General features: G+C 42.3%; 2 protein-coding genes across 3 annotated transcripts in view; both read right to left on the bottom strand.

Moving 5' to 3' along the window:
- Positions 1 to 22,828, bottom strand: part of MPHOSPH8 (M-phase phosphoprotein 8) — a 53,924-nt gene that overhangs the window by 8,300 nt on the left and 22,796 nt on the right. Inside the window, exons 3-9 of one of the 2 annotated variants that reach the window (XM_036831372.1) lie at positions 19,258 to 20,112; positions 17,144 to 17,243; positions 13,840 to 14,097; positions 8,325 to 8,450; positions 8,156 to 8,244; positions 2,542 to 2,682; positions 1,809 to 1,895 (exon numbers count right to left, since the gene is read on the bottom strand). In XM_036831372.1, the coding sequence (XP_036687267.1) occupies positions 1,809 to 1,895; positions 2,542 to 2,682; positions 8,156 to 8,244; positions 8,325 to 8,450; positions 13,840 to 14,097; positions 17,144 to 17,243; positions 19,258 to 20,112 (1,656 nt within the window). The remainder of the gene's footprint in view (positions 1 to 1,808; positions 1,896 to 2,541; positions 2,683 to 8,155; positions 8,245 to 8,324; positions 8,451 to 13,839; positions 14,098 to 17,143; positions 17,244 to 19,257; positions 20,113 to 22,828) is intronic. The other variant, XM_036831373.1, reaches the window with a different exon arrangement.
- On the bottom strand, positions 15,737 to 16,036 carry LOC118884128 (protein kish-A-like; the record flags this gene model as incomplete). The annotated part of the gene is made up of 1 exon (XM_036831500.1): positions 15,737 to 16,036. A coding segment is annotated over one exon (240 nt), but the record flags the coding sequence as incomplete, so codon positions are not given.

Genomic DNA, 22,828 nt, shown 5'->3' with positions numbered 1-22,828 from the left:
GGAGGGCTCCTGGACAAAATAAACATTTCCATGAATCAAAAATGAAACAGAGGGCTTCCCTGGTGGCGCAGTGGTTGAGAATCTGCCTGCCAATGCAGGGGACACGGGTTCGAGCCCTGGTCTGGGAAGATCCCACATGCCGCAGAGCAACTAGGCCCGTGAGCCACAATTACTGAGCCTGCGCTCCACAATAAGAGAGGCTACGATAGTGAGAGGCCCGCGCACTGCGATGAAGAGTGGCCCCCACTTGCCGCAACTAGAGAAAGCCCTCGCACAGAAACGAAGACCCAACACAGCCAAAAATAAATAAATAAAAATAAATTAAAGTAACTTTCATCTTTAAAAAAAAAAAACAAAAAAAACTGAAATTAGGGCTTCCCTGGTGGCGCAGTGGTTGAGAATCTGCCTGCCAATGCAGGGGACACGGGTTCGAGCCCTGGTCTGGGAAGATCCCACATGCCGCGGAGCAACTAGGCCCATGAGCCACAATTACTGAGCCTGCGCGTCTGGAGCCTGTGCTCCGCAACAAGAGAGGCCGCGACAGTGAGAGGCCCGCGCACTGCGATGAAGAGTGGCCCCCGCTCGCCACAACTAGAGAAAGCCCTCGCACAGAAACGAAGACCCAACACAGCCAAAACTAAATAAATAAATAAAAAATAAAAAAATAAAGGAATTCCTTAAAAAAAAAAAAAAAGAAACAGAAACACCAGCAGTGAGCAAGGTTTAACCCCCAAGTGTGGAAGAAGGCCGAGGGAGCAGGTGACGCAGGCCTTTAGAACTGCACAGTCAAGCACAGACTCAGGGCCAGGGCACCCGCCAGCTGGGGGCTCTGACCAGGCTGCCTTCCAGACTCGGGAAAGAAGGTTGGGAAGAGGTACCACAGACGCACGCCTTCTTGATGAGCAGCTCACACAGCTGCACGTAGGGAGCAGGCAAGTGGGCCTCAGCCTCCACGCACGGTACAGGGTCACAACCTGCCGTGTGGACAGCATCTCAGGCCAGAAACCTGGAGCTGCCAGAGGAACGTGCTGGACTGGGCGGGGTCCCCTAGAAGCAAATGCAAGACTGCTACACAGGGAGGGGGGACTTCAACAACCTTCCACTCGAAACTGTCTGCAGGGGGCTTCCCTGGCGGTGCAGTGGTTAAGAATCCACCTGCCAATACAGGGGACTCGGGTTCGAGCCCTGGTCTGGGAAGATCCCACATGCTGCGGAGCAACTAAGCCTGTGCACCACAACTGCTGAGCCTGTGCTCTAGAGCCCGTGAGCCACAACTACTGAAGCCTGTGCACCGCAACTAGAGAAACCCCGTGCGCAGCAACAAAGACCCAACGCAGCCAAAAATAAACAAAACCACCCCACTGTGCAAACCACAATTCCAAGCACAGAAGATGAAGTCACCAGTGTGAAATAGTAACGCGTGCACATCCCTCTTTTCTACGCCCAGGTCTGCACAGGGCACAGCCTGCTCCCCTTCCACTCACACGTTTCATCCCTGCTGACCTGGATCTTGAGGACGTGGCTTAGCCACCTGCCAGGTCCATCCCAAGGCTGAGCTCAAATCCACATTACTGAGCCTGGCGTCCACTGTACATAAGCTCATAGCTCCCTGGGCTCTTACCACCACGTCGCTCATCACACCGAGTAACTGCCTCTTTGCGGGTCTGGTTCTCCCACTCAGCTGCGACCTGTAGGTCCACAGACAGTCTTGTCCCCATCATACAGCAGCCCCAGCACAGCAGCAGCTGGATACCCCAGCAGGACCATGTTGCATCTGAGGGGAGGACTGCTCCAAGGGAGGCATTTACCTTCATTAGAGCCGTCTCACCATTGCTCTGCTGGACGTTTACAAAAGCTCCTGCTTCCAAAAGAATAGCCACTGTCGTTAAAAAGTTCTGTTAAAGAAAAAAAAAAAAGTAAATTTAATTCCCCAAATTCTTTACAAGTAATATTTCTAGACGTTTTAAGATTTTTATTTTATTTTTATTTTTATCCACCAGGAAAAGTACTCAGATTCTATCCCAAGCAGGATGGTGAACACGATATAAACAGCTCCCCCGTGCAGGGTCCTGGGAAAGCTGGAGGCTGCGGGGAGCGGCCCCAGCACAGGCACTGGCACAGCCGCGCACCGTGTGCCAGACACTCCAACCTCAAGTTTAACCACTGGTTTCAGCATAAGAAACTCTGCATATCAATCCTTTAATAAGATAATATATGGGAACATTTTAATTAAATTATTAACCAAAAGGAACACTTAATTTAGATTGGAAAAGATTTTTAAAAGATCTAAGAAATCAATATTAATACCTTAATGAGAATTTCTTTTTCAATATAAATCACTTCCAACTAGATAAATGATTTTGCAAATTCAATTACAAGGTACGACTGTCAATAAAAACATATCCATTTATGACAAGTTACAGATGAACTGAACTATGAAAATTTAAAGTTACGTGACTGTAGGACCGGTACATTTCCCTGCAGAGACAGACTCTGTCTCGGTCCCAAGACTATCGAACCAAAGCCTTCTGAGTGGCCGACCTTCTCGGCAGCATGGATGAGCGCGGTGGTCCCGTTCTTCTGCCGACCGTTCACTTTTGCCCCCTTCCTGAGGAGCAGCCTCAGCAGGTCGTCCTGCCCCCCAGCTGCCGCGAGCATCACCAGCGTCATCCCGCTTGAATCCTGTATTGGTTTTGTTTATGAAAAAACATGTCAACGTTTAATCAGAAAAATTTTAGAACTAAGTTTTTTCATTTACTATGTTTCAATGTGAAATCACTGAAATACATTGACTTATGCATCTACGTATTTAGGTTCTTCACTAAAATACCCTAACAATCAGAAACTAATAACCTTTAGAATTTTTCCATATGTGTTACCATAAAATTTTACAACTTCCACGTATTAATTTCTAAAGGCATATCAACACTCTGCATGATACAAAATGAACAGTGAACGCTGATGCCACATAAATGGCAAAGGTACTTACTTATCTCAAAAGTCTCCTGTGTTTTAGGGAAAACAGGTGAAACGCGTATATTCATTATATTCATTTGGTTGGCCCAAAGATAGAAGGCTAGAAATGGGGGCTTCCCTGGTGGCGCAGTGGCTAAGAATCTGCCTGCCAACGCAAGGAACACAGGTTCGAGCCCTGGTTTGGGAAGATCCCACATGCCGCGGAGCGACTAAGCCCGTGAGCCACAACTACTGAGCCTGCGCGTCTGGAGCCTGTGCTCCACAATGGGAGAGGCCACGACAGTGAGAGACCCGCGCACCGCGATGAAGAGTGGCCCCCGCTCGCCGCAACTGGAGAAAGCCCTCGCACAGAAACGAAGACCCAACACAGCCAAAAATAAATATAAATAAATAAATTTATTAAAAAAAAAAAAAAAAAAAAAGAAGGCTAGAAATGACCATGAGAAGTCACACAAGTCCATTCTATTGGTTACAAACTAAAACGAATGCTTTCTGGATGAGACAAATGTTGGCCTATGTAAATATAACCGTTGGGAAGTGAGAGTTTGAGTTCTCTAAGGATACAGAAGGAAATTCAGACGTGGCAAACGGGACATTGATATGGTTAGTTTCTGAGAGTCGGTAACAAAATAGAGAAATTAAAGAAAACTTCTTTTAACAGAGATAAAACTACAAAAGGCTGACAAAAGAAAAAAAGGTAACTATTAGCTAAAATATTTCCAATCACTAGTTCAAGCAATGACCATATGAGAAAACCAAACAATTTATTAAATAACATTTGATAAAACCAAATTCCAATAGTACGAATTAATTTAGCTGTAATCTGAAAGTCTAGCAAAATTTGCCTGTCTGAGTAATTGGAGGGAACACAAATATAAGAAAAATGATTCTTAGCAGTAGTACTTTAGACAGACTCAAGAGGATCCACTTAAATTGAAATAAGGGGACTTCCCTGGTGGCGCAGTGGTTAAGAATCCGCCTACCAATGCAAGGGAAAACGGGTTCGAGCCCTAGTCCGGGAAGATCCCACATGCCACGGAGCAACTAAGCCCATGCACCACAACTACTGAGCCTGCGCTCTAGAGCCCGCGAGCCACAACTACTGAAGCCTGCACGCCTAGAGCCCGTGCTCCGCAACGAGACAAGCCACCGCAATGAGAAGCCTGTGCACCGCAACGAAGAGTAGCCCCCGCTCGCCGCAACTAGAGAAAAGCCCGCGTGCAGCAATGAAGATCCAATGCAGCCAAAAATAAATAAATAAATAAATAAAATAAATTAAAAATAAGATGGTTACACCATCTTATGTGTAAAGTATCATACTGTCTTGATTACTGTGGCTTTGTGGTATAGTCTGAAGTCAGGGAGTCTGATTCCTCCAACTCCGTTTTTCTTTCTCAAGATTGCTTTGGCTATTCGGGGTCTTTTGTGTTTCCATACGAATTGTAAGATTTTTTTGTTCTAATTCTGTGAAGAATGCCATTGGTAGTTTGATAGGGATTGCATTGAATCTGTAGATTGCTTTGGGTAGTACAGTCATTTTCACAATATTGATTCTTCCAATCCAAGAATATGGTATATTTCTCCATCTGTTTATGTCATCTTTGATTTCTTTCATCAGTGTTTTATAGTTTTCTGAGTACAAGTCTTTCGCCTCCTCAGGCAGGTTTATTCCTAGGTATTTTATTCTTTTTGTTGCGATGGTAAATGGGATTGTTTCCTTAATTTCTCTCCCTGATTTTTCGTTGTTGGTGTATAGGAATGCCAGAGATTTCTGTGCATTAATTTTGTATCCTGCAACCTTACCAAATTCATTGATTAGTTCTAGTAGTTTTCTGGTGGCATCTTTAGGATATTTTATGTATTGCATCATGCCATTTGCAAACAATGAGTTTTACTTCTATTCCAATTTGTACTCCTTGTATTTCTTTTTCTTCTCTGATTGCTGTGGCTAGGACTTCCAAAAGTATGTTGAATAACACTGGTGAGAGTGGACATCCTTGGTCTTGTTCCTGATCTTAGTGGAAATGCTTTCAGGTTTTCACCATTGAGTATGATGCTTGCTGTGGGTCTGTCATATATGGCTTTTATTACGTTGAGGTAGGTTCCCTCTATGCCCATTTTCTGGAGAGTTTTTATCATGAATAGGTGTTGAATTTTGTCAAAAGCTTTTTCTGCATCTATTGAGATGATCATATGGCTTTTATTCCTTAATTTGTTAATGTGGTGTATCGCATTGATTGATTTGCGTATATCGAAGAATCCTTGCATCCCTGGGATAAACCCCACTTGATCATGGTGTATGACCCTTTTAATGTGTTGTTGGGTTCTGTTTGCTAGTATTTTGTTCAAGATTTTTACGTCTATGTTCATCAGTGATATTGGTCTATAATTTTCTTTTTTTGTGATACCTGTTTCTGGTTTTGGTACCAGGGTGATGGTGGCTTTGTAGAATGAATTTGGGAGTGTTTCTCCCTCTGCAATTTTTTGGAAGAGTTTGAGAAGGATGGGTGTTAGCTCTTCTCTAAATGTTTGACAGAATTCGCCTGTGAAGCCATCTGGTCCTGGACTTTTATTTGTTGGAAGATTTTAAAATACAGTTTCAATTTCATTTACTTGTGATAGGTTTATATTTTCTAAATCTTGTTTCAGTCTTGGAAAATTGTACCTTTCCAAGAATTTGTCCATTTCTTTGTGGTTGTCCATTTTATTGGCATATAGTTGTTTGTGGTAGTCTCTTATAACTCTTTGTATTTCTGTGGTGTCAGCTGTGATTTCTCCTTTTTCATTTCTAATTTTATTGATTTGTGTCCTCTCCCTTTTTTTCTTGATGAGTCTGGCTAAGGGTTTATCAATTTTGTTTATCTTCTTAAAGGACTAGCTTCTAGTTTTATTGATCTTTGCTATTGTTTCCTTCATTTCTATTTCATTTCTGCCCTGATCTTTATGACTTCTTTCCTTCTACTGACTTTGGGTTTTCTTTATTCTTTTTTCTCTAGTCGTTTTAAGTGTAGGGTTAGATTGTTTATTTGAGATTTTTCTTGTTTCTTGAGGTGAGATTGAATTGCTATAAACTTCCCTCTTAGAAGTGCTTTTGCTGCATCCCATAGGTTTTGGGTCGTTGTGTTTTCCTTGTCATTTGTTTCTAGGTAGTTCTAATTTCTTCTTTGGTTTCTTCTGTGACCTCTTGGTTATTTAATAGCGCAGTGTTTAGCCTCCATGAATTTGTGTTTTTTACAGTTTTTTTCCTGTAACTGATTTCCAATCTCTTAACGTTGTGGTCAGAAAAGATGCTTGATATGATTTCAGTTTTCTTAAATTTTCCGAGGCTTGATCTGTGACCCAAGCTGTGATCTATTCTCGAGAATGTTCCGTGTGCACTTGAGAAGTGTATTCTGCCACTTTTGGGTGGAATGTTCTATAAATATCTTAGATCTATCTAGTCTATTGTGTCATTTAAAGCTTGTGTTTCCTTATTTATTTTCTGTTTGGATGATTTGTCCATTGGTGTAAGTGGGGTGTTAAAGTTCCCTACTATTATTGTGTTACTGTCGATTTCTCCTTTCATGGCTGTTAGCATTTGCCTTATGCATTGAGGTGCTCCTATGTTGGGTGCATAAACATTTATAATTGTTACATCTTTTTCTGGGATTGATCCCTTGATCATTATGTAGTGTCCCTCCTTATCTCTTGTAACTGTCTTTATTTTAAAGTCTATTTTATCTGATATGAGTATTGCTACTCCAACTTTCTTATGATTTCCATTTGCATGGAATATCTTTTTTCTGTCCCTTCGCTTTCAGTCTGTATGTGTCCCCAGGTCTGAAGTGGGTCTCTTGTACACAGCATATATATGGAAAATGATTTTAAAATTATAAAATACGTATGAATACATCTAAAATAAACGTACAAGAACTATATGAAGAAAAAAGCCCAAAGAACTTTGCTTAAGGGAATAAATGAAGAGCTGAATGAATGTAGAGTTGTCACGTTCCTGGATGGAAGACTCAAAATGTAAAAATGTCAATTCTGAGCCAAATTAATCTATGTATTTCATGTGATTTTAAAGAAAATCCCAATAATCTTTTTACTGCAATCCTAAAGGATTCAACCTAACAAATCCACCATTAAAGCAAGAAAACTAAAGAAGAAAATACAAGAATCTTTTCTAAGCAAGGTAAGACACCCAAAAGCCATAAAGGAAAAGATCAACAGATATGACTACCTAAAAATAAAAATCCCTCCAAGCAATAAGACTCAAAAAATAAAAACATAAAAACAGAGAAAGGGTTAATATGCTTCCATTAAAATGTTTACAAATCAGTATGAAAAAACCCAGCAACAATAGAAAGCTGGGTGATTTCCCTGGTGGCTCAGTGGTTAAGACTGTGCGCTTCCACCACAGGGGGCATGGGTTTGATCCCTGGTTGGGGAACTAGATCCTGCAAGCCTCGCCGTGCGGCCACAAACACACACACACACACACACACACACACACACAACCAAAAAAAACAACAGAAAGATGGGCAGTTGTTGTAAATAGGCAACTACCAATGAAACACAAATGGTGACATGAAAACGAGGAGTCACTTTCCCCTCAAAGTGCGGAGGTTAAACCACAGACAAAACAAGGCAAATCACGGCTAAACCTAATGGTTATTATTTGGGGTTGGAATTACGGGACCTGTAATTTTCTTTCTTTCTTTTTAAAAATAATTAATTAATTAATTTTTGGCTGCGTTGGGTCTTTGTTGCTGCACGTGGGCTTCTCATCGCAGTGGCTTCTCCTGCTGCAGAGCACGGGCTCTAGGCACACGGGCTCAGTAGTTGCGGCACGTGGGCTCAGTAGTTGTGGCTCGCAGGCTCAGTAGTTGTGGCTCACAGGCTCTAGAGCGCAGGCTCAGTAGTTGTGGCGCACGGGCTTAGCTGCTCCGTGGCACGTGGGATCTTCCTGGACCAGGGCTTGAACCCGTGTCCCCTGCATTGGCAGGTGGATTCTTAACCACTGCACCACCGGGGAAGCCCTGTAATTTTCTACGTTATACATTTCTAGAATGTTTGAATCCTATAAAGTGAACATGTATCACTTTTATAAAAGTTAAGAAAAGAAAGAATAAAACTGAATTATTTTAAAAGAGTTACTTTCCAGCTTCCTTTCATGAGATTTTTATAGACACTTTACCTCTTGGTCCAGGTTATATTCTTCACTTGAATTAAGTGCAACCTTCACAGTAATATAATCCCCGTTTTTCACAGCATCCCTCAATACATCTAAAATGAAAGAAAAGATAAATTAGGTTTTACATACCTAGATTCATGAAGGGGATCCCCGTAATTCCAGAACTACTCACTGCTTGGAATTGCATTGGCTGTTTTAAAATTCTCATCTTCCCCATCAAGATGTTTTTGAAAATCCTCTAATTTCATCCATTCCAACTGCAAATCCATGCCGAAACTCAAAATCTGTTGTCTGCCATCTGGAACACAGAAGAGCCTTATTAAGATACATTTTTCTGGACTATAAAAAAATACAGTGCTGTTTTATTAAATATGTGGTGCCCTAATCAGAATGTTACACACACTTTGAACACACGTCACTATGTAACTGAGTCTCTAGTTAAATTTCTGATTTTCTTTGGGAAGTAACATGAATTATCCACTTTTAGAGGTCACACACGAAAAGGCATCAAGACAAATAGGTATACTATTAACTGTAAAATAATAACATGAATTTTGGAAGCTGAAAGGAAGCGAGAAATCAAGGATTCAGTATGAGGAAGCTCTAACATTTCCTTCTTCGGCCGTTCTTCTTGGACAGATGGTCAGCCCTCCTCATCCGGAAGGGCCAGATGCAGAGCGTCAACTGCACTGCACCACCTGACAGGAGGGGCGGCTCTACACTGCTCCCCGCCTCCGTGTAGGTACAGGCATTCTGATCGCAGAGACCAGACCCGTGAGTAAAGAAGAGCCACTGCCTGTGGCCCTGTCGCACTCGGCTGGGCTTCTCCCCCTGGAAGCGCCGCCATGACGCCCCCAGCGCCCTGTGCTCCGAGCCACCCCCCAGCACGCACGAAGCCAGCGCTCGTTCCCACCCTCATGTGTCTGGTCCACGGGCTTGTCAACACCAGGGCTGAAAACGTTCATTCTCCATGGGCAGTGCAGTGGAGGGGATCTGGGGATAATTCAAAATGACTGCACTAGTTTAAAAAGTGAAAAGCAAATCAAATATTTGATGATAAGAGATAAAGGATTTAAATACAGATGGCCAGCAGGCACATGAAAAGATGCTCAACACTGCTAATTTTCAGAGAAATGCAAATCAAAACTACAATGAGGTGTCACCACACAATGGTCAGAATGGTCATCCTCAAAAAGTCTACAAACAATAAATGCTGTTAGTTTTCCTCAGAAAACTAAAAATAGGGACTTCCCTGGTGGTCCAGTGGGTAAAACTCCGAACTCCCAATGCAGGAGGCCTGGGTTTGATCCCTGGTCAGGGAACTAGATCCCACGTGCCGCAACTAAAAGGTCCCACAAGCGGCAACGAGATCCCACATGTGGCAACAAAGATCCCATGTGCTGTAACTAAGACCCGGAGCAGCCAAAAAATAGAAAAAACAAAACACTAAAAATAGAGCTACCATATAAGCCAGCAATCCCACTCCTGCACATATACTCAGAAAAGGCGAAAACTCTAATTTGAAAGAATACATGCACCCCTATGTTCATAGGAGCCCTAGTTACAATAGCCAAAACATGGAAGCAACCTAAATATCGACAGATGCATGGATAAAGAAAATGTGGTACATATGTACAATGGAATATTACTCAGCCATAAAAAAGAATGAAATAATGCCATTTGCAGCAACATGGATGGGCCTAGAGATTATCACACTAAGTGAAGTAAGTCAGAGAAAGACATATATCATATGATATCACTTATATGTGGAATCTAAAAAAAAATGATACAAATGAACTTACTGACAAAAGAGAAACACAGACATAGAAAACAAACTGATGGTTGTCAAAAGGGAAAGGAGGGGAGGGATAAATTAGGGGTTTGGGATTAAAAGATACAAACTACTATATATAAAATAGATAAACAACAAGGACCTACTGTATAGCACAGGGAACCATATTCAGTATCTTGTAACAACCTATAATGGATAAGAATCTGAAAAAGAATATATATATGTATGTATAACTGAACCACTTTGCTGTACACCTGAAACTAACTCAACACTGTAAATCAACTATACTTCAAAAAAAAAAACAGTTAAAGGATTTAAAAGCGTCCCATCACAGAAACAGCACAGCCTTTGTTTCTTTGCTCCACGTTACACGCATGGCTCTGAGTAAGTCGCATATATGCTTGCTATACCTCACCTCCTGAATAACAACCGTAGTGGACACAGTAAAAGCAGCTAACATTCAGAAAGGAGTGTCAAACTCATGAGTCAATACATTCAATCCATACCCAATAATTTGTGAGGGAGACGCGTCCCGGATGAGGAAAGCCGTGTCTGCACTGACATGTATCTGAGTCCTCAGCTGGGCCCCCCACTCCAGGGCAACGACACAGGGAGATGGGGAAGCAGCACAGAGCAGGGCTCCCAGAACTGAGACAACACCTCCAGCTTACACAGCTACAGCAGCCGGAAGGGTTATGTGGCAGCTCAGCCAACCGGTTTAAATCCTATGTTCATTCTGTTCATTCCTACCAAGTACTGGACCTTGACTCAACATCTGGCAGTTTTAACTTTTTCTGTATTTTAAATAAAAAATTAGACATATACTAAAAGAATGTATGTTACAAGGTGAGCCTCTGTGAACGCAGCGCTTACCTGAACACAGAACCAGTGCAGGACATGGTCTGTTCCCATCTGCCCCTCCCCACCCCAAACACAGCAGTCAGTCTGTCATTCTTTCTTTTTAAAAAGTCTTGCCAAGGGCCTTCCCTGGTGGCGCAGTGGTTAAGAATCCGCCTGCCAATGCAGGGGACACGGGTTCGAGCCCTGGTCCGGGAAGATCCCACATGCCGCGGAGCAACTAAGCCCGTATGCCACAGCTACTGAGCCTGCGCTCTACAGCCCGTGCTCCGCAACAAGAGAGGCCACCTCAGTGAGAAGCCCATGCACCACAACGAAGAGTGACCCCCGCTCACTGCAACTAGAAAAAGCCCACGCGCAGCAACAAAGACCCAACGCAGCCAAAAAAAAAAAAAAAGAAAAAAAAAAGCCTCGCCAAAATATATGTATCATAAAACAAATGTCCTGTTAGTTTTGCTTTTTCTCAGGTTTATAAAAACTGGTATCTGTGATGGCTAATTTTACGTGTCAACTTGAAGGGGCTAAGGAATGCCCAGAGAGGTGGTAAAACATTACTTGTGGCTGTGTCTGAGAGGGTGTTTTTGGAAGAGATTAACATCTGAATCAGTAGACTCAGTGAAGGAAGAGCTGCCCTCATCGCATGGGGATGGAGGGAGCCGCCTCTCTTTTTGAGCCGGGCCATCCCCCACCTTCTCCTGCTCTAAGACCCCCTCCACCATGTGTCACCACTAGTCAACCTGTCTGGTTCCTAGATCTGCAAGCATCCGATTCTCAAGGTGCTGCTCTGGCGACTTGCTAATCTACCTTCCCTGTGCCAAGTCAGCGTATACCTCCTACTACAGTTTTATAGAGTAAGTTTGATTTCTACGTATATTATACCATCTGATAACAGCTTTTCTGTGGGGTGGGGGACACGGGGCTTCTTTTCCAATGCTCACGTGTTTCATTTTCATCGTCTTACGGTGCTGGGTGGACCTTAACATAATACGAATGAAAGTTGGGATAGAAGGCACCCTTGCATTTTTTTTTTGGCCGCACCACGCAGCATGCACGACCTTAGAACCCCGAGCAGGGATTGAACCCGTGCCCCTTGCAGTGGAGGCCTGGGAGACCGGACCACTGGACCATCAGGGAAGTCCCTTGTTTCTGATTTAAAAGAAATGTTCCCAATGTTTCGTTACAAAAGATGTTTGCCAAACGCTTAATGTTCTTTACTGATTGACAAAGCTCCTTTGCTAGGCTTTATTTTCTAAAAATCAAGAAGATTATTAAATCAATTTCCCTGTACCAACTGAATTCCTAGGGAACACCCACCTTGATCATAAGAAGTTATGTGTTTACAAGTGGCTGGATTCAATCTGCTCCTGTTTCACTTGAGTTTCCACATCTGAGTTCATGAGTGAGCGGAGCCTGCCCTGTCCTTTCCCCTCCTTGAACAGTTCTGTCTGGTTTGGGGACTGAAGTGATGATGGGCTCCCAGAACCCACCTGCTTTCGGGAAGACTTCTTTGTAAGTCTGATGAACTCTTGCATATGAAATCATCTGTGCCTGGTGTTAAATTTGTAAGACTATTTTAAATTACTGTTTCACATTCTTTAATAGTAATAAGACTATCCAATTTCTGTATTTCTTTTTGGGTCAGTTTTGTTAAACTGTATCTTTCCAGGAATTTCCCATTTCAATCAGTTTTCAAATCTATGGTAAGAAAATGCTCATAGAATTTTTATCTTTTTAATCTGGACGCCATCTATAATGGCGTCTCTTAATTTCCCTGGAAATACTGTTTAAGTCTTCATTCTTTTTTCCCTTAACTAACGGTGCCCCAGGCTGCTCTATTCTATTAGTCTTTCAATGAACCAGCTTCTGGGCTTTACCAACGCTCCACTGTGGGAGAAGGTCCGAGGTGCTCACCGCCCACACCCCGGCCAGGAGGGGGGGCCCTCACATCCTCCCCTCTCCTTGGGCTGTATGTTGTGCCCACTGTTCCCACAGTAGCAACAGTGTCAAGGACACAGCCTGGAGAGAGTAAAAGCTGCTAAGACCACCTGGATTGAACTAAGGCCTCCTCGTAAACTGTTAAGATCCTGCGGCCCCCAAGACGGGCCTCCCGGAAGTTCCCTGCTAGTGCAGCCTGCCACCTCCCCATCTAGAGTGGCTGCCTCTTTCCTGGGTCTCTCCCTGCCCTCTGTGAACGGAGCTAGTTTCAGCTTTCACCCAGGAGCTCCCCAGGTGGCTGGACCAACACCTACTGGACCTAGTCTTTATTGCTTGGTATCTCAACAGCTGTGCTGCTATTTGGTATTTGCCCTCTGGGCAACCCACTTCCCCCACCCACCCCACCCCCCTGCGCCCCAAGGCACTGTCCCGGCCTCCTGCAAGCTCAGCAACGTGCCAGAGGCCTGTCTTGTCTGTATCCCAGAGCCTAGTTGCTTTGCAGTAATAGGGCCCCCAAGCTACCTGCTTTGCCATATATCCCAAATATTTCAGAACTTCTCTTCAACTGTTTCACGAGTTATACAAAAATTTATCAGATTAACCTCTTTTGTTTATTCTGTCCTATCCTTTTATTACTCTTCTCCGCAGCTACTGTCCTATGTACTCTATACACGGCCCTCCCCCCTCCTCAGCTAATTCCGGTATCCTCAGGATAGCACTTACAATCTAACCTCATTTAACAAGTGTTATTTACTGCAAAGTTAAAAGGAAAGAATACAAGTAAGTTTGTATTTGATAGTTTTCTGAAAGAAATCTAGTAAGATATACCATCAGACTGCTTGGCAAGAGTAGGTAAGGCAGCAAACCAGAAATCTGTATAATTTCTAAATGTGCTGAGCGTACTAGATCAATTTTTGTTCAATTCAGAAATCACAGAATAATCTACGTCTTCAATATAAAATGTTATTTATTCAGGAGATTCAAACGGTTTTCCACTCCATCCTGAGATCAGAATGACCGTGGGAGAGGAGAGGAAGGTGAGGGGGATAGCTCAGTGCACAGAACAGAGAACACTCCGCAGAATGACTACGGACACACCTACCAGAATTCTCGTCCGCTTGGGATGTACTGTCCACAACCTCTTGACCGCCTTCTGCAGCTATATATGCCCATGTATCAGTCTCATCTCTCGTATTTCTCCTTTCTTTAAGTAACTGCTTGTTTTCCTTGGTCTTGTGGTCTTCTGTGACTTTACAATCTTGTGGTACTTCTTCTCTTTTCCGATTATTCTCAGGAAAATCATTTTTTTCTTCTGGAGTTAATTTAAATAAATCAAATGCATTTCTGATTTCCTTAAATGCTAGTGAAAAAAATAAATTGATAATAAATGAGTCACAAATTTCTGTTGTAATCAAAAGAAAATCTGGGTTAGTGTTAAAAAAACAGATATTTTCTTAATTCTTACTAATATCTGCCTTGGTTAGAAAGTCTGGTCAGGTTGACTGCCACAGCCATGAAGTTCTTTCCATTCGTCTTTCTGTTGGCTGCCCCATATTCAGAAAGGACGTCCAAAGTGAATGGTTATTCTTCTGGGTCTCTGAACCGCTCCCAGCTTTGACAAAGGCCACTGCAGACAGCGAGCCTCAGGATAATCCTAGCCACACCACCAGCTGTCCTTCTGCTGAGACAGCTGCCTCCAGTTGTATCCTGAAGGTAACCTTGTACAAAAAGGACTTCTGGCGGAGAGTGGGAGGGGTGGAAGGGTGTCAGCACGCTGACTGTGGCCTGGCAACACTGCACCTGACGCCTGTGGAAATCCACTCGCTTTTAACTAAAGATATGAGAAAAACTCTATTATAAACTCTGGGTACATAGCGGATAGGTTTTTTTACTCAATCCTTTCATGTTAAAGAGGGACATCTTCTCAGTAGCACTCTTAAGTCACTTCTCATTTATCTTCCTCAAGAACTGCACAGGCTTGTTTCGAATAGTTTAAACACCTGTGATAAACTACAGTTTGCCAGGAGTACAGGTACTCTGGTTAATGCTCAAAATGGTGTGGCCAGCGGAAAAGCAAGCATTATTAAATATGAGTGCAGTCCTTACCAACACAAATTGAACCTTTTTTTTTCAACAGAAAAGCTAGTCCAAAAAAGGCTCTCACTCGATAAAGATTTATTGTTTCCAAATCACAGTGAAAGGAACTTAAGTAATTTACCAATTTTGTTTTCTACTATGTGCCTTAAAGATACCTCACTAGGGGCTTCCCTGGTGGCGCAGTGGTTGAGAATCTGCCTGCCAATGCAGGGGACACGGGTTCGAGCCCTGGTCTGGGAAGATCCCACATGCCACGGAGCAACTGGGCCCGTGAGCCACAATTGCTGAGCCTGCGCGTCTGGAGCCTGTGCTCCGCAACAAGAGAGGCCGCGATGGTGAGAGGCCCGCGCACCGCGATGAAGAGTGGTCCCCACTTGCCGCAACTAGAGAAAGCCCTCGCACAGAAACGAAGACCCAACACAGCCAAAAAAAAAAAAAAATAAATAAATAAATAAAAGAACATGAAAAAAAAAAAAAAAAAGATACCTCACTAAAAACTAGTACCTGGGGACTTCCCTTGTGGTCCAGCGGTTAAGATTTTGCGCTACCAACGCAAGGGGCCCAGGTCCGATCCCTGGTCAGGGAACTAGATCTTGCATGCCGCAACTAAGAGCCTGCCTGCCACAACTAAAGATCCTGCGTGCTGCAACTAAGACCCAGTGCAGCCAAAAAAAAAAAAGACATACTTAAAAAAAAAAAAAAAAAAGGTACCTGACATACGAGAATGACATATGCAGAAGGTAATATTGTATAGTGACAGTACTGAGGTTGATTGTTACAGACATATTTAAACTCTGAGTAGTAAATGGTGACATCCTAATTATAGAACAGCAGCTAGAAATTTATCTCATTCAATGTTCAGAGATAAAAGGGTTAACCATTCTTTCCATTATTTTCTGCAGATAAGTCCTTTTTTTTCATATTTAAATCTGATGGCAGCTGAATTCTGGCATTTTTCCAAGCTACTGTATGAAGAGGATGCTGAAGGCCATCGCACCACAGCATACTGCAATGTAAGGACTCTCACGTTCATCAATTCTGGCACACTTCCAAAGTATACCCAACAACCCAGCTTTATTTCTGTCCAGGAGGCTGGGTGCCAAGCATCCGATATAAGCGCAGGTACACATAAGCAGCAAGATTACGGTCAGCAGACTATGAAAATTGAAAATGGCAGACACAGTGAGGCCCGTGAGGCCACATCACCCTACCAGGCCTGGATCAGAAGCAGACAGGTTTTAGTTTCAGGGATACTGAAAATCAGACTCCCTGGAGTGCCCTTATGAACTTAACGAATAGTCGTTTAAGACTAAACAGTCACAGTAAAAATGTACCTGAAACTGACAGATAAGATACTCGGACGAAGAAAGAGTCATTAACCAGTTCTAATCTTACAATATTTTGAATCTCCAATCACTCTCTAAAGGATAGATGCTTAAAACTGTTGCATCGCTGTGAACAGGTACAGTCTTTACACTATACTCACCTGCACACAACCCATCAAAGCACTGGCTGCTCCTTCCCAGAGCCCCTCAGCCTGAGGCTTACTGCCAAGTCTAAACTGAGGCCTAGAACCCAAACCCACTTTTAATATTACCTCAGTTACACACAGCTTTTGGGAGAAAACCCACAAGAAATCATCCATCTCTTAGAAATCACTGCTTCCACGAGAACATGTGTTCCAAGTACTTTCTGGTGTGTGAACTAAAATATCCAGTTTTATTCAAACACTGTAATGGTGAACGTTTTATAAAGAACTTGTTCCAGTACTAATATGCACTATGGATTCTTAATTGAGCTATATCTTGATGTGATCAAATGTACATTCATTATATTTATACAAATGACACAGAGCTAAATAAATATATAAATAAATATATTAAACAGTAGTTTATCTCAGCATCTACTATAAAAGAGATACTTATTTACTTTTCTGTCATAACTAATCTATCTCTCTAAAGATAATGTATTCCCAACCTGAAACTAAAACAACATTGTAAATTGACTATACTTCAATAAAAAAATAAATAAATAAAAATAAAGATACTATATTCTATCTCATACCCAAAAGGAAAAAGAACAAGGTGAACAGAAGGGGGGGAGTTAATTATATTAATAATATAAATTATTACATAATTAACTAAGATAACTGGTAAACAAAAAGTAGCATACGGCTCTAAATTCCCCAGTGAACGAATTTTCTAGCTCTGTGACCTTGCAGCTTAGAAAAGAGAGTCTGTCTTCACAATGAACTAGACTCCTTGTCTGAAAGACCCATGTAAATGACAAATGTCAGTATTCACACTCACTCTTTAATGCCTTGGGCTCTTTTCGGCCTTTTTCTTCCTTGTCCAAATCATGCTTTTTCGGGTATTTTTCTTTGGGTTCATTTTTTTTGGTCTCTTTCTCCTGAAAAAGACACATGTAAGACCCAAAACAAAAACAGACAGAGCTGACACCGATTCTGAAAACTGGAAAACAGGTTCCTGGCGTCAGGCCCCCCTTTTGTGCACTGTGCACGTGGCCCCTGATGACTACATCTGCCCTCACATCAGCTGCTCCCTCAGTCAAGTTTACCCCTCAACCTCGACAATTTACAAAATATCATATTCAAAACCCAACAAGTTTCCTCACTCTCTTTGAATAATTTTTTATTAAAAATAAAACATATAAAATTATTTTTATAATAGTGAGATAAGCTCTATTAAATATATCTTTGCAAGAATTTAAAGACTCAGAAGGTTAGCGCACCCTGTGCTATTATTTAAGGAAAACGTGGTATGTTCTTTTCTCTTTTTTTTTGGCCACGCCACGCTGCATATGGGATCTTAGTTCTTCGACCAGGAATCGAACCCATGCCTTCTGCACTGGAAGAGCAGAGTCTTAATCACTGGACCGCCAGGGAAGTCCCACAAGTGGTATAGTCTTGAGACAACAGGGGGAACATACAAGTAGGATGTGAAAAGCTAATAAAATAAGCTGACGAAGCTATAAGCTTTATTTCACAAGGCTACAGAGTAGCTGAGTTCCTCTAAAAACCCCTGACTTTTGTTCACAAATTAGCCCCCAATTTTCTAGTTGCGGTCAGTCCAAAAGAAAGCAAGTCTGGAGACTGCTGGGGTGGTTCAAAAGCTGGATGATCAGCATTTATAACTGCCTCTCACCAATCAGGCTTGTAGGAGAGCAGAATTTGCCTCCCCAAATATGTCTCTTGGGCGTATTACTTCTTTTAAGCTGGTTAATTTTGAAGAAACAGCAGGCATGGGGAAAACTCTGAAAACCAAGTAGGAGTTACCCTCTTGTGAGAAACATTTACATCTGTAAGGGAAATCTCCATTTGTAAGGGTGTCTCCCAAACCTCCAGAGACAATCAGTGGAGCAGCAAGGACTTCCATCTGTGTGACCGCCCCGCCCTTGTCTACTGTGCTTTGCCTGGTCGCTGCCCCTAACTGCTTCCCCATCCTCAACATCCTCTTTGGTCTTTGGCTGAGGACGGTACAGGAGGTGAGGACTTCATCCGTTTTGGCGAGTTACTCCGTTTTCCTGGGTCTCTTCCATGCGTACGTGTTATTAAACTTCTGTTTGATTTTCCCCCTGTTCATCTGTCTCATGTCAATTAATTCTAGACCAGCCAGACGAACCTAGAAGGGAGAGGAGAATTTCTTCCTCCTGATACACTATTACCTCCCTAATGGTAGAAAAGCTTCGTACACAGATACACCTCAGAGATACTGCGGGTTCGATTCCACACCCCTGCAAATAAAGCGAATATTGCACTAAAGTGAGTCACAATTTTTTTTTGCCTTCCAGGGCATATAAAAGTTATGTTTATACTACAGTATTAAGTGTGCAACAGCATTATGTCTAAAAAACCGTACATACCTTAATTAAAAAAAAATACTACTAAAAAATGCTAGCCATCATCTGAGCTTTCAGCCTTTTCTGCGATAGCAACATCAGAGATCACCGATCACAAACGCTGTACCACCTACAGTAATAACTTCCCCAGTGGTCAAGACTCCACACTTCAACTGCAGGGGGCCCGGGTTCGATCCCTAGTTGGGGAAGTTCCGTATGCCGCGTGGGGTGGCCAAAAAACAAAAGTTTAAAATACTGCAAGAATGACCAAAATGTGGCACAGAGACACGAGGTGAGCAGATGCTGTGGGAAAAATGGCGCTGATGAAGTTGCTCGACGCAGGGTCGCCACAGACCTCCAATCTGTAAAAAAGGCACGATCTGTGAAGTGCAATAAAATGAGGTTGGTCTGCTGCGGCTTTACCGTTTCCTCTTCATTATCTGTGAAACTTCTTGACCAACCAAGAGTGCTAGCTTGATCTGAACGTTTGTGTGTTGTGTAAGATGTAAGCTACAGTCCTTCAATCAGATCAAACCATCCCCTCCACCCTGCCCCGGGTACTCACCTCCGTACTCACCTCCCCCGGGGAGTCTGCCGGCCTGGAGCCTCTCTCCTCCACACATGGTCTGGAGCTCTTCTGTGCTGGGGCGGAGGCAGCCATTGGCTTATCTAACTCAGCGCTACTTCGGCCTTTGTCTGGATTCCTTTGCTTTTTCTGTGTATTTTTCTTCTCTGAGAGGCTCTTGTTTTCTAGCTTTTTGCTCTCTTTAAGTTCCTCTGTCCTTCTCAGTTTCTTTTTTTTCCTCTTTGCTTTGACATCGTCCTCATCAGCACTTACAGTGCCATCCTGCTGTTTATCAGAAATAGTATCTTGAATCGCCTCGGGCTCTGCCTTATCTTTGGCAGCTTTAATTGGCTGCTTCTCGCTTCTGTTGTCAGAATGTAAATCCTCACTGTCTTCTTCCTGAAAAGGGGAATCATTAAGGACACTCAATTCGAAGTCCACCTGAGATTCAACACATTTCTCTTTTTTTGTTTTTCTGTTTTCTTTGGAATCTTCTCTTCTTTTAGTCTTTAAGTCTCTTATTTCACCCTTTTTAACTTTCTTTACCTCCTTAGTTTCTTTTATATCATCTTTTTTGGGCTTTTTGGACTCCTTTAATTCTTCTTTGGCTTCCAAAATTCTTTTCTTTGTCCTTAAATCAAAAACCAAACTTTCAGAGGAGCTCTCCAGGTCTGGTTTGGGTTTATCTTTTAGTTTCCCAGTCTTTGCTTTTTTCTTTTTCAGATCATCTGGGCTTTTCTCTTCTTTTTGCCTTAGTTTTTTCTTTTTCTTCTTTGAAGAAGTGTCTTCGTTGGTCTCACTTTGTTGATCACTATCAGAGTTTGCCTCAAATATGTCATTATTTAAGGGCAGTCTCTATAAAGTATAAAAAAGATTTAAATACTCATTAACATAGTAATTTAAAAGGTTTTGAACAGTAGTACTAATGAAATCTGGTAGGAATTCTTTTCTCCAAGCAGTTTCTCAACTCCTTAAAATTACTTATGTGAAATAACATTGTACAATATTACTTATATTTCTGATTTAACGAATAGGTCTTGGTGGTGACGAAAAGGGTCAGTTTAAGGAAACAGATAAACACAGAGGGACAGAAAATGTCAACGCTGCTGTAGGTTCCAACAGTCATATGTATGGTGGGTTGCACATGATTCCAACTTCAGAATTTCCAGAAACACCAAGGAAGTAATTTGTACAGACTTTACTGGATGCCAAAATAGTAGTTACAAACCCAAACGCAAAGATTTTTTCAAGACTTTGGATCCCAGAATATCTTTAAACTTGCTGTTACATTTCACAGTTTACATAAGAAACGAGCAAGACTGCAAAGAAATCTTACTTCCCCAATTGACTTGGTTTGTGTAATGCAGAATCTGAAATATCTCCTCTGGAAAATATCTTTTCCTATTCTAAACAAACAAACAAAACCCCATTAGAATAAAGTCTCTGTATAGATACAAAAACACTATGCAAAGCATTTTCGGTTCCCATTTCCCCAAATTCTCTTCTAAATGACCTGGGGAAGGAAAGGAGGGAGAGAAAAGATAGGTGTGTTTTTAGAAGTTAAAAGACCACCACCAAGGTTACTAAGGTAGCGGAATGTGGTGGCATCGGCAAAGCTTTCTGACTTCTCCTACAGCGCTTCATAAAGACAGAGCAACTGGAAAGCAAAACAAACCCCCCACAGACGACATCCATAACCCAATTAGGTGGCCAAGTATCCCAAGGAACTCCAAAATATAAGCTGGTAGGGACAAACTACTAATAGCCGTAAGACCTCTGTAGCATGAATATCTCCACAAGAGCAAGCAAAGGCAGCAATGAAAATGGGAGAAATCACTGAAAAGTCTGGCAGGTGACCATGGGGGGAGCAGCTGAAAGGGGAGGAGCTTTGGGCACCAGAGGGTGCAGGGCTGGTCCAGGCCCTGGGGATGCTCCCTGCCAGGATGGCCGGGACAAGACCCACAGTGAGAAGCTGCAGAGACCAGATTCCAAATAAAGCAGGACAGAGAAATAGAAAGAAAGAAAACAGAAGATTCAGACGTAAGTGGTGGTGGTGGCGGGGCAAAACCAGAGCCGGAAAAGCCCTCACGGAGTCTAAGGCTAGACTGTCCAACCCTCCGAAAAACAGTAAAGAAGGTTGCCCAGCAGCCATGAAGCTAAACAGATTATCTTGTTCTCCTCCTCTGCCTTCTAAAATCTCAGAAAAAGAAATTTCACATAAATATAAGCAACAGAAATTGATTAGGATAGAATATTTTACTGAACTGTTATAAGAAAAAACAGACTAAGGAAAAAAAAAAAAACAAAAACAGACTAAGGAATAGAGTAACTAACCTAAAAAGGACAACAGCATGTCCGAAAGACACGCCTACTTTAAAAAGAACCAAGAGGCCCCAAATGTAGTCACTCATTGTAAGCCCACCAAGACCTAAAGCCTAAGCTCTCCCGTGATTGGAATTTTAAACCCTTCAGTCTGGAATTTCCTGGTCAGGACTAGTGAGGTAACTTCCCTAGTAAGACCCCCAGTCTCCCCCTAAGGGAAGGTGACCCGGCCTGAAATCATCCACTCTTTTAACCTCCTCATCCCACCTCCTCTGCCAAAAACAACCTTCCCTTTTATACAGCTCCTGGGAGCGTCCTTCTCTTTGTTAGATGGGACGCTGCCCGATCCGTGAATTGGATAAAGCCAATTAGATCTTCAAACTGCCTCCGCTGAATTTTGGTTTCTACAGAAGAGTGAAAATAAAAAATTTGAGGCATCAGGTAAAAAGACTAAGTCATTTATAAGAGAAGGAAACTCAGATTTGTCATTAGAGAGCAGTACTTCAAACTGGGTATGGAGGGAAAGGAAGGCAGGGAGAACAGGTCCTAATTAACAACAAACAAATAAACCTCTTTATCAAACTGATAACCACAGAGAAGAAAAAAAGAATTAATCCAAGTAACTTTAGAACAATCAACACCCGAAGTGAATATACTGTAAGGACAAAAAGAACTGCAAATAAATTTGGAATTTTACAGTAGAATGGGCATAGCAAATCTGAAACTGATTTCTAATTATTGTAGGACTCAGTAAATGAGTACATATAATGTTGATGAGAACCAGAGTTCTCATGGAAGAAAAGGGAGACAGAACTGCGGACAGTGAGAATGATAGGAGGACGCTGAGGTGATGGACCGAAATTACAGACATCGGTGTGAACTTGACTTAAAACAAATAAACATGTATTTTTTCCCTTTATCTCTGTCTAAAGGGCCTGAAAATAATGATGTCCCAGTAGCAATAAGTACATCTTGGTTTCTAAATGCTATTCTCATCTAAAAAGAATCAGGATTCCCTGGAAAATAGGTGATATCAGGGCCAGAGCAGGAAAGTACATGCTACTGGGACACCTTGTGCCAGAGAGCAAAGACATGCCCAAAACAGACAGGGACATAGCAAGAGGACACAGGAGCTGGCCTAAAGGGGCTCTCACGAGCCAATGTGGGACCGTTTTAGCATTAATGTAAACAACAACGGTAATTAAATAAAAAGATCCCATGAGTGTGTACTGGTATTTAAAAAATTCAA

Source organism: Balaenoptera musculus, chromosome 18 (assembly GCF_009873245.2).
Source record: "Balaenoptera musculus isolate JJ_BM4_2016_0621 chromosome 18, mBalMus1.pri.v3, whole genome shotgun sequence".
NCBI lineage: Eukaryota > Metazoa > Chordata > Mammalia > Artiodactyla > Balaenopteridae > Balaenoptera > Balaenoptera musculus.
This window is presented reverse-complemented; position numbering and strand designations above follow the sequence as displayed.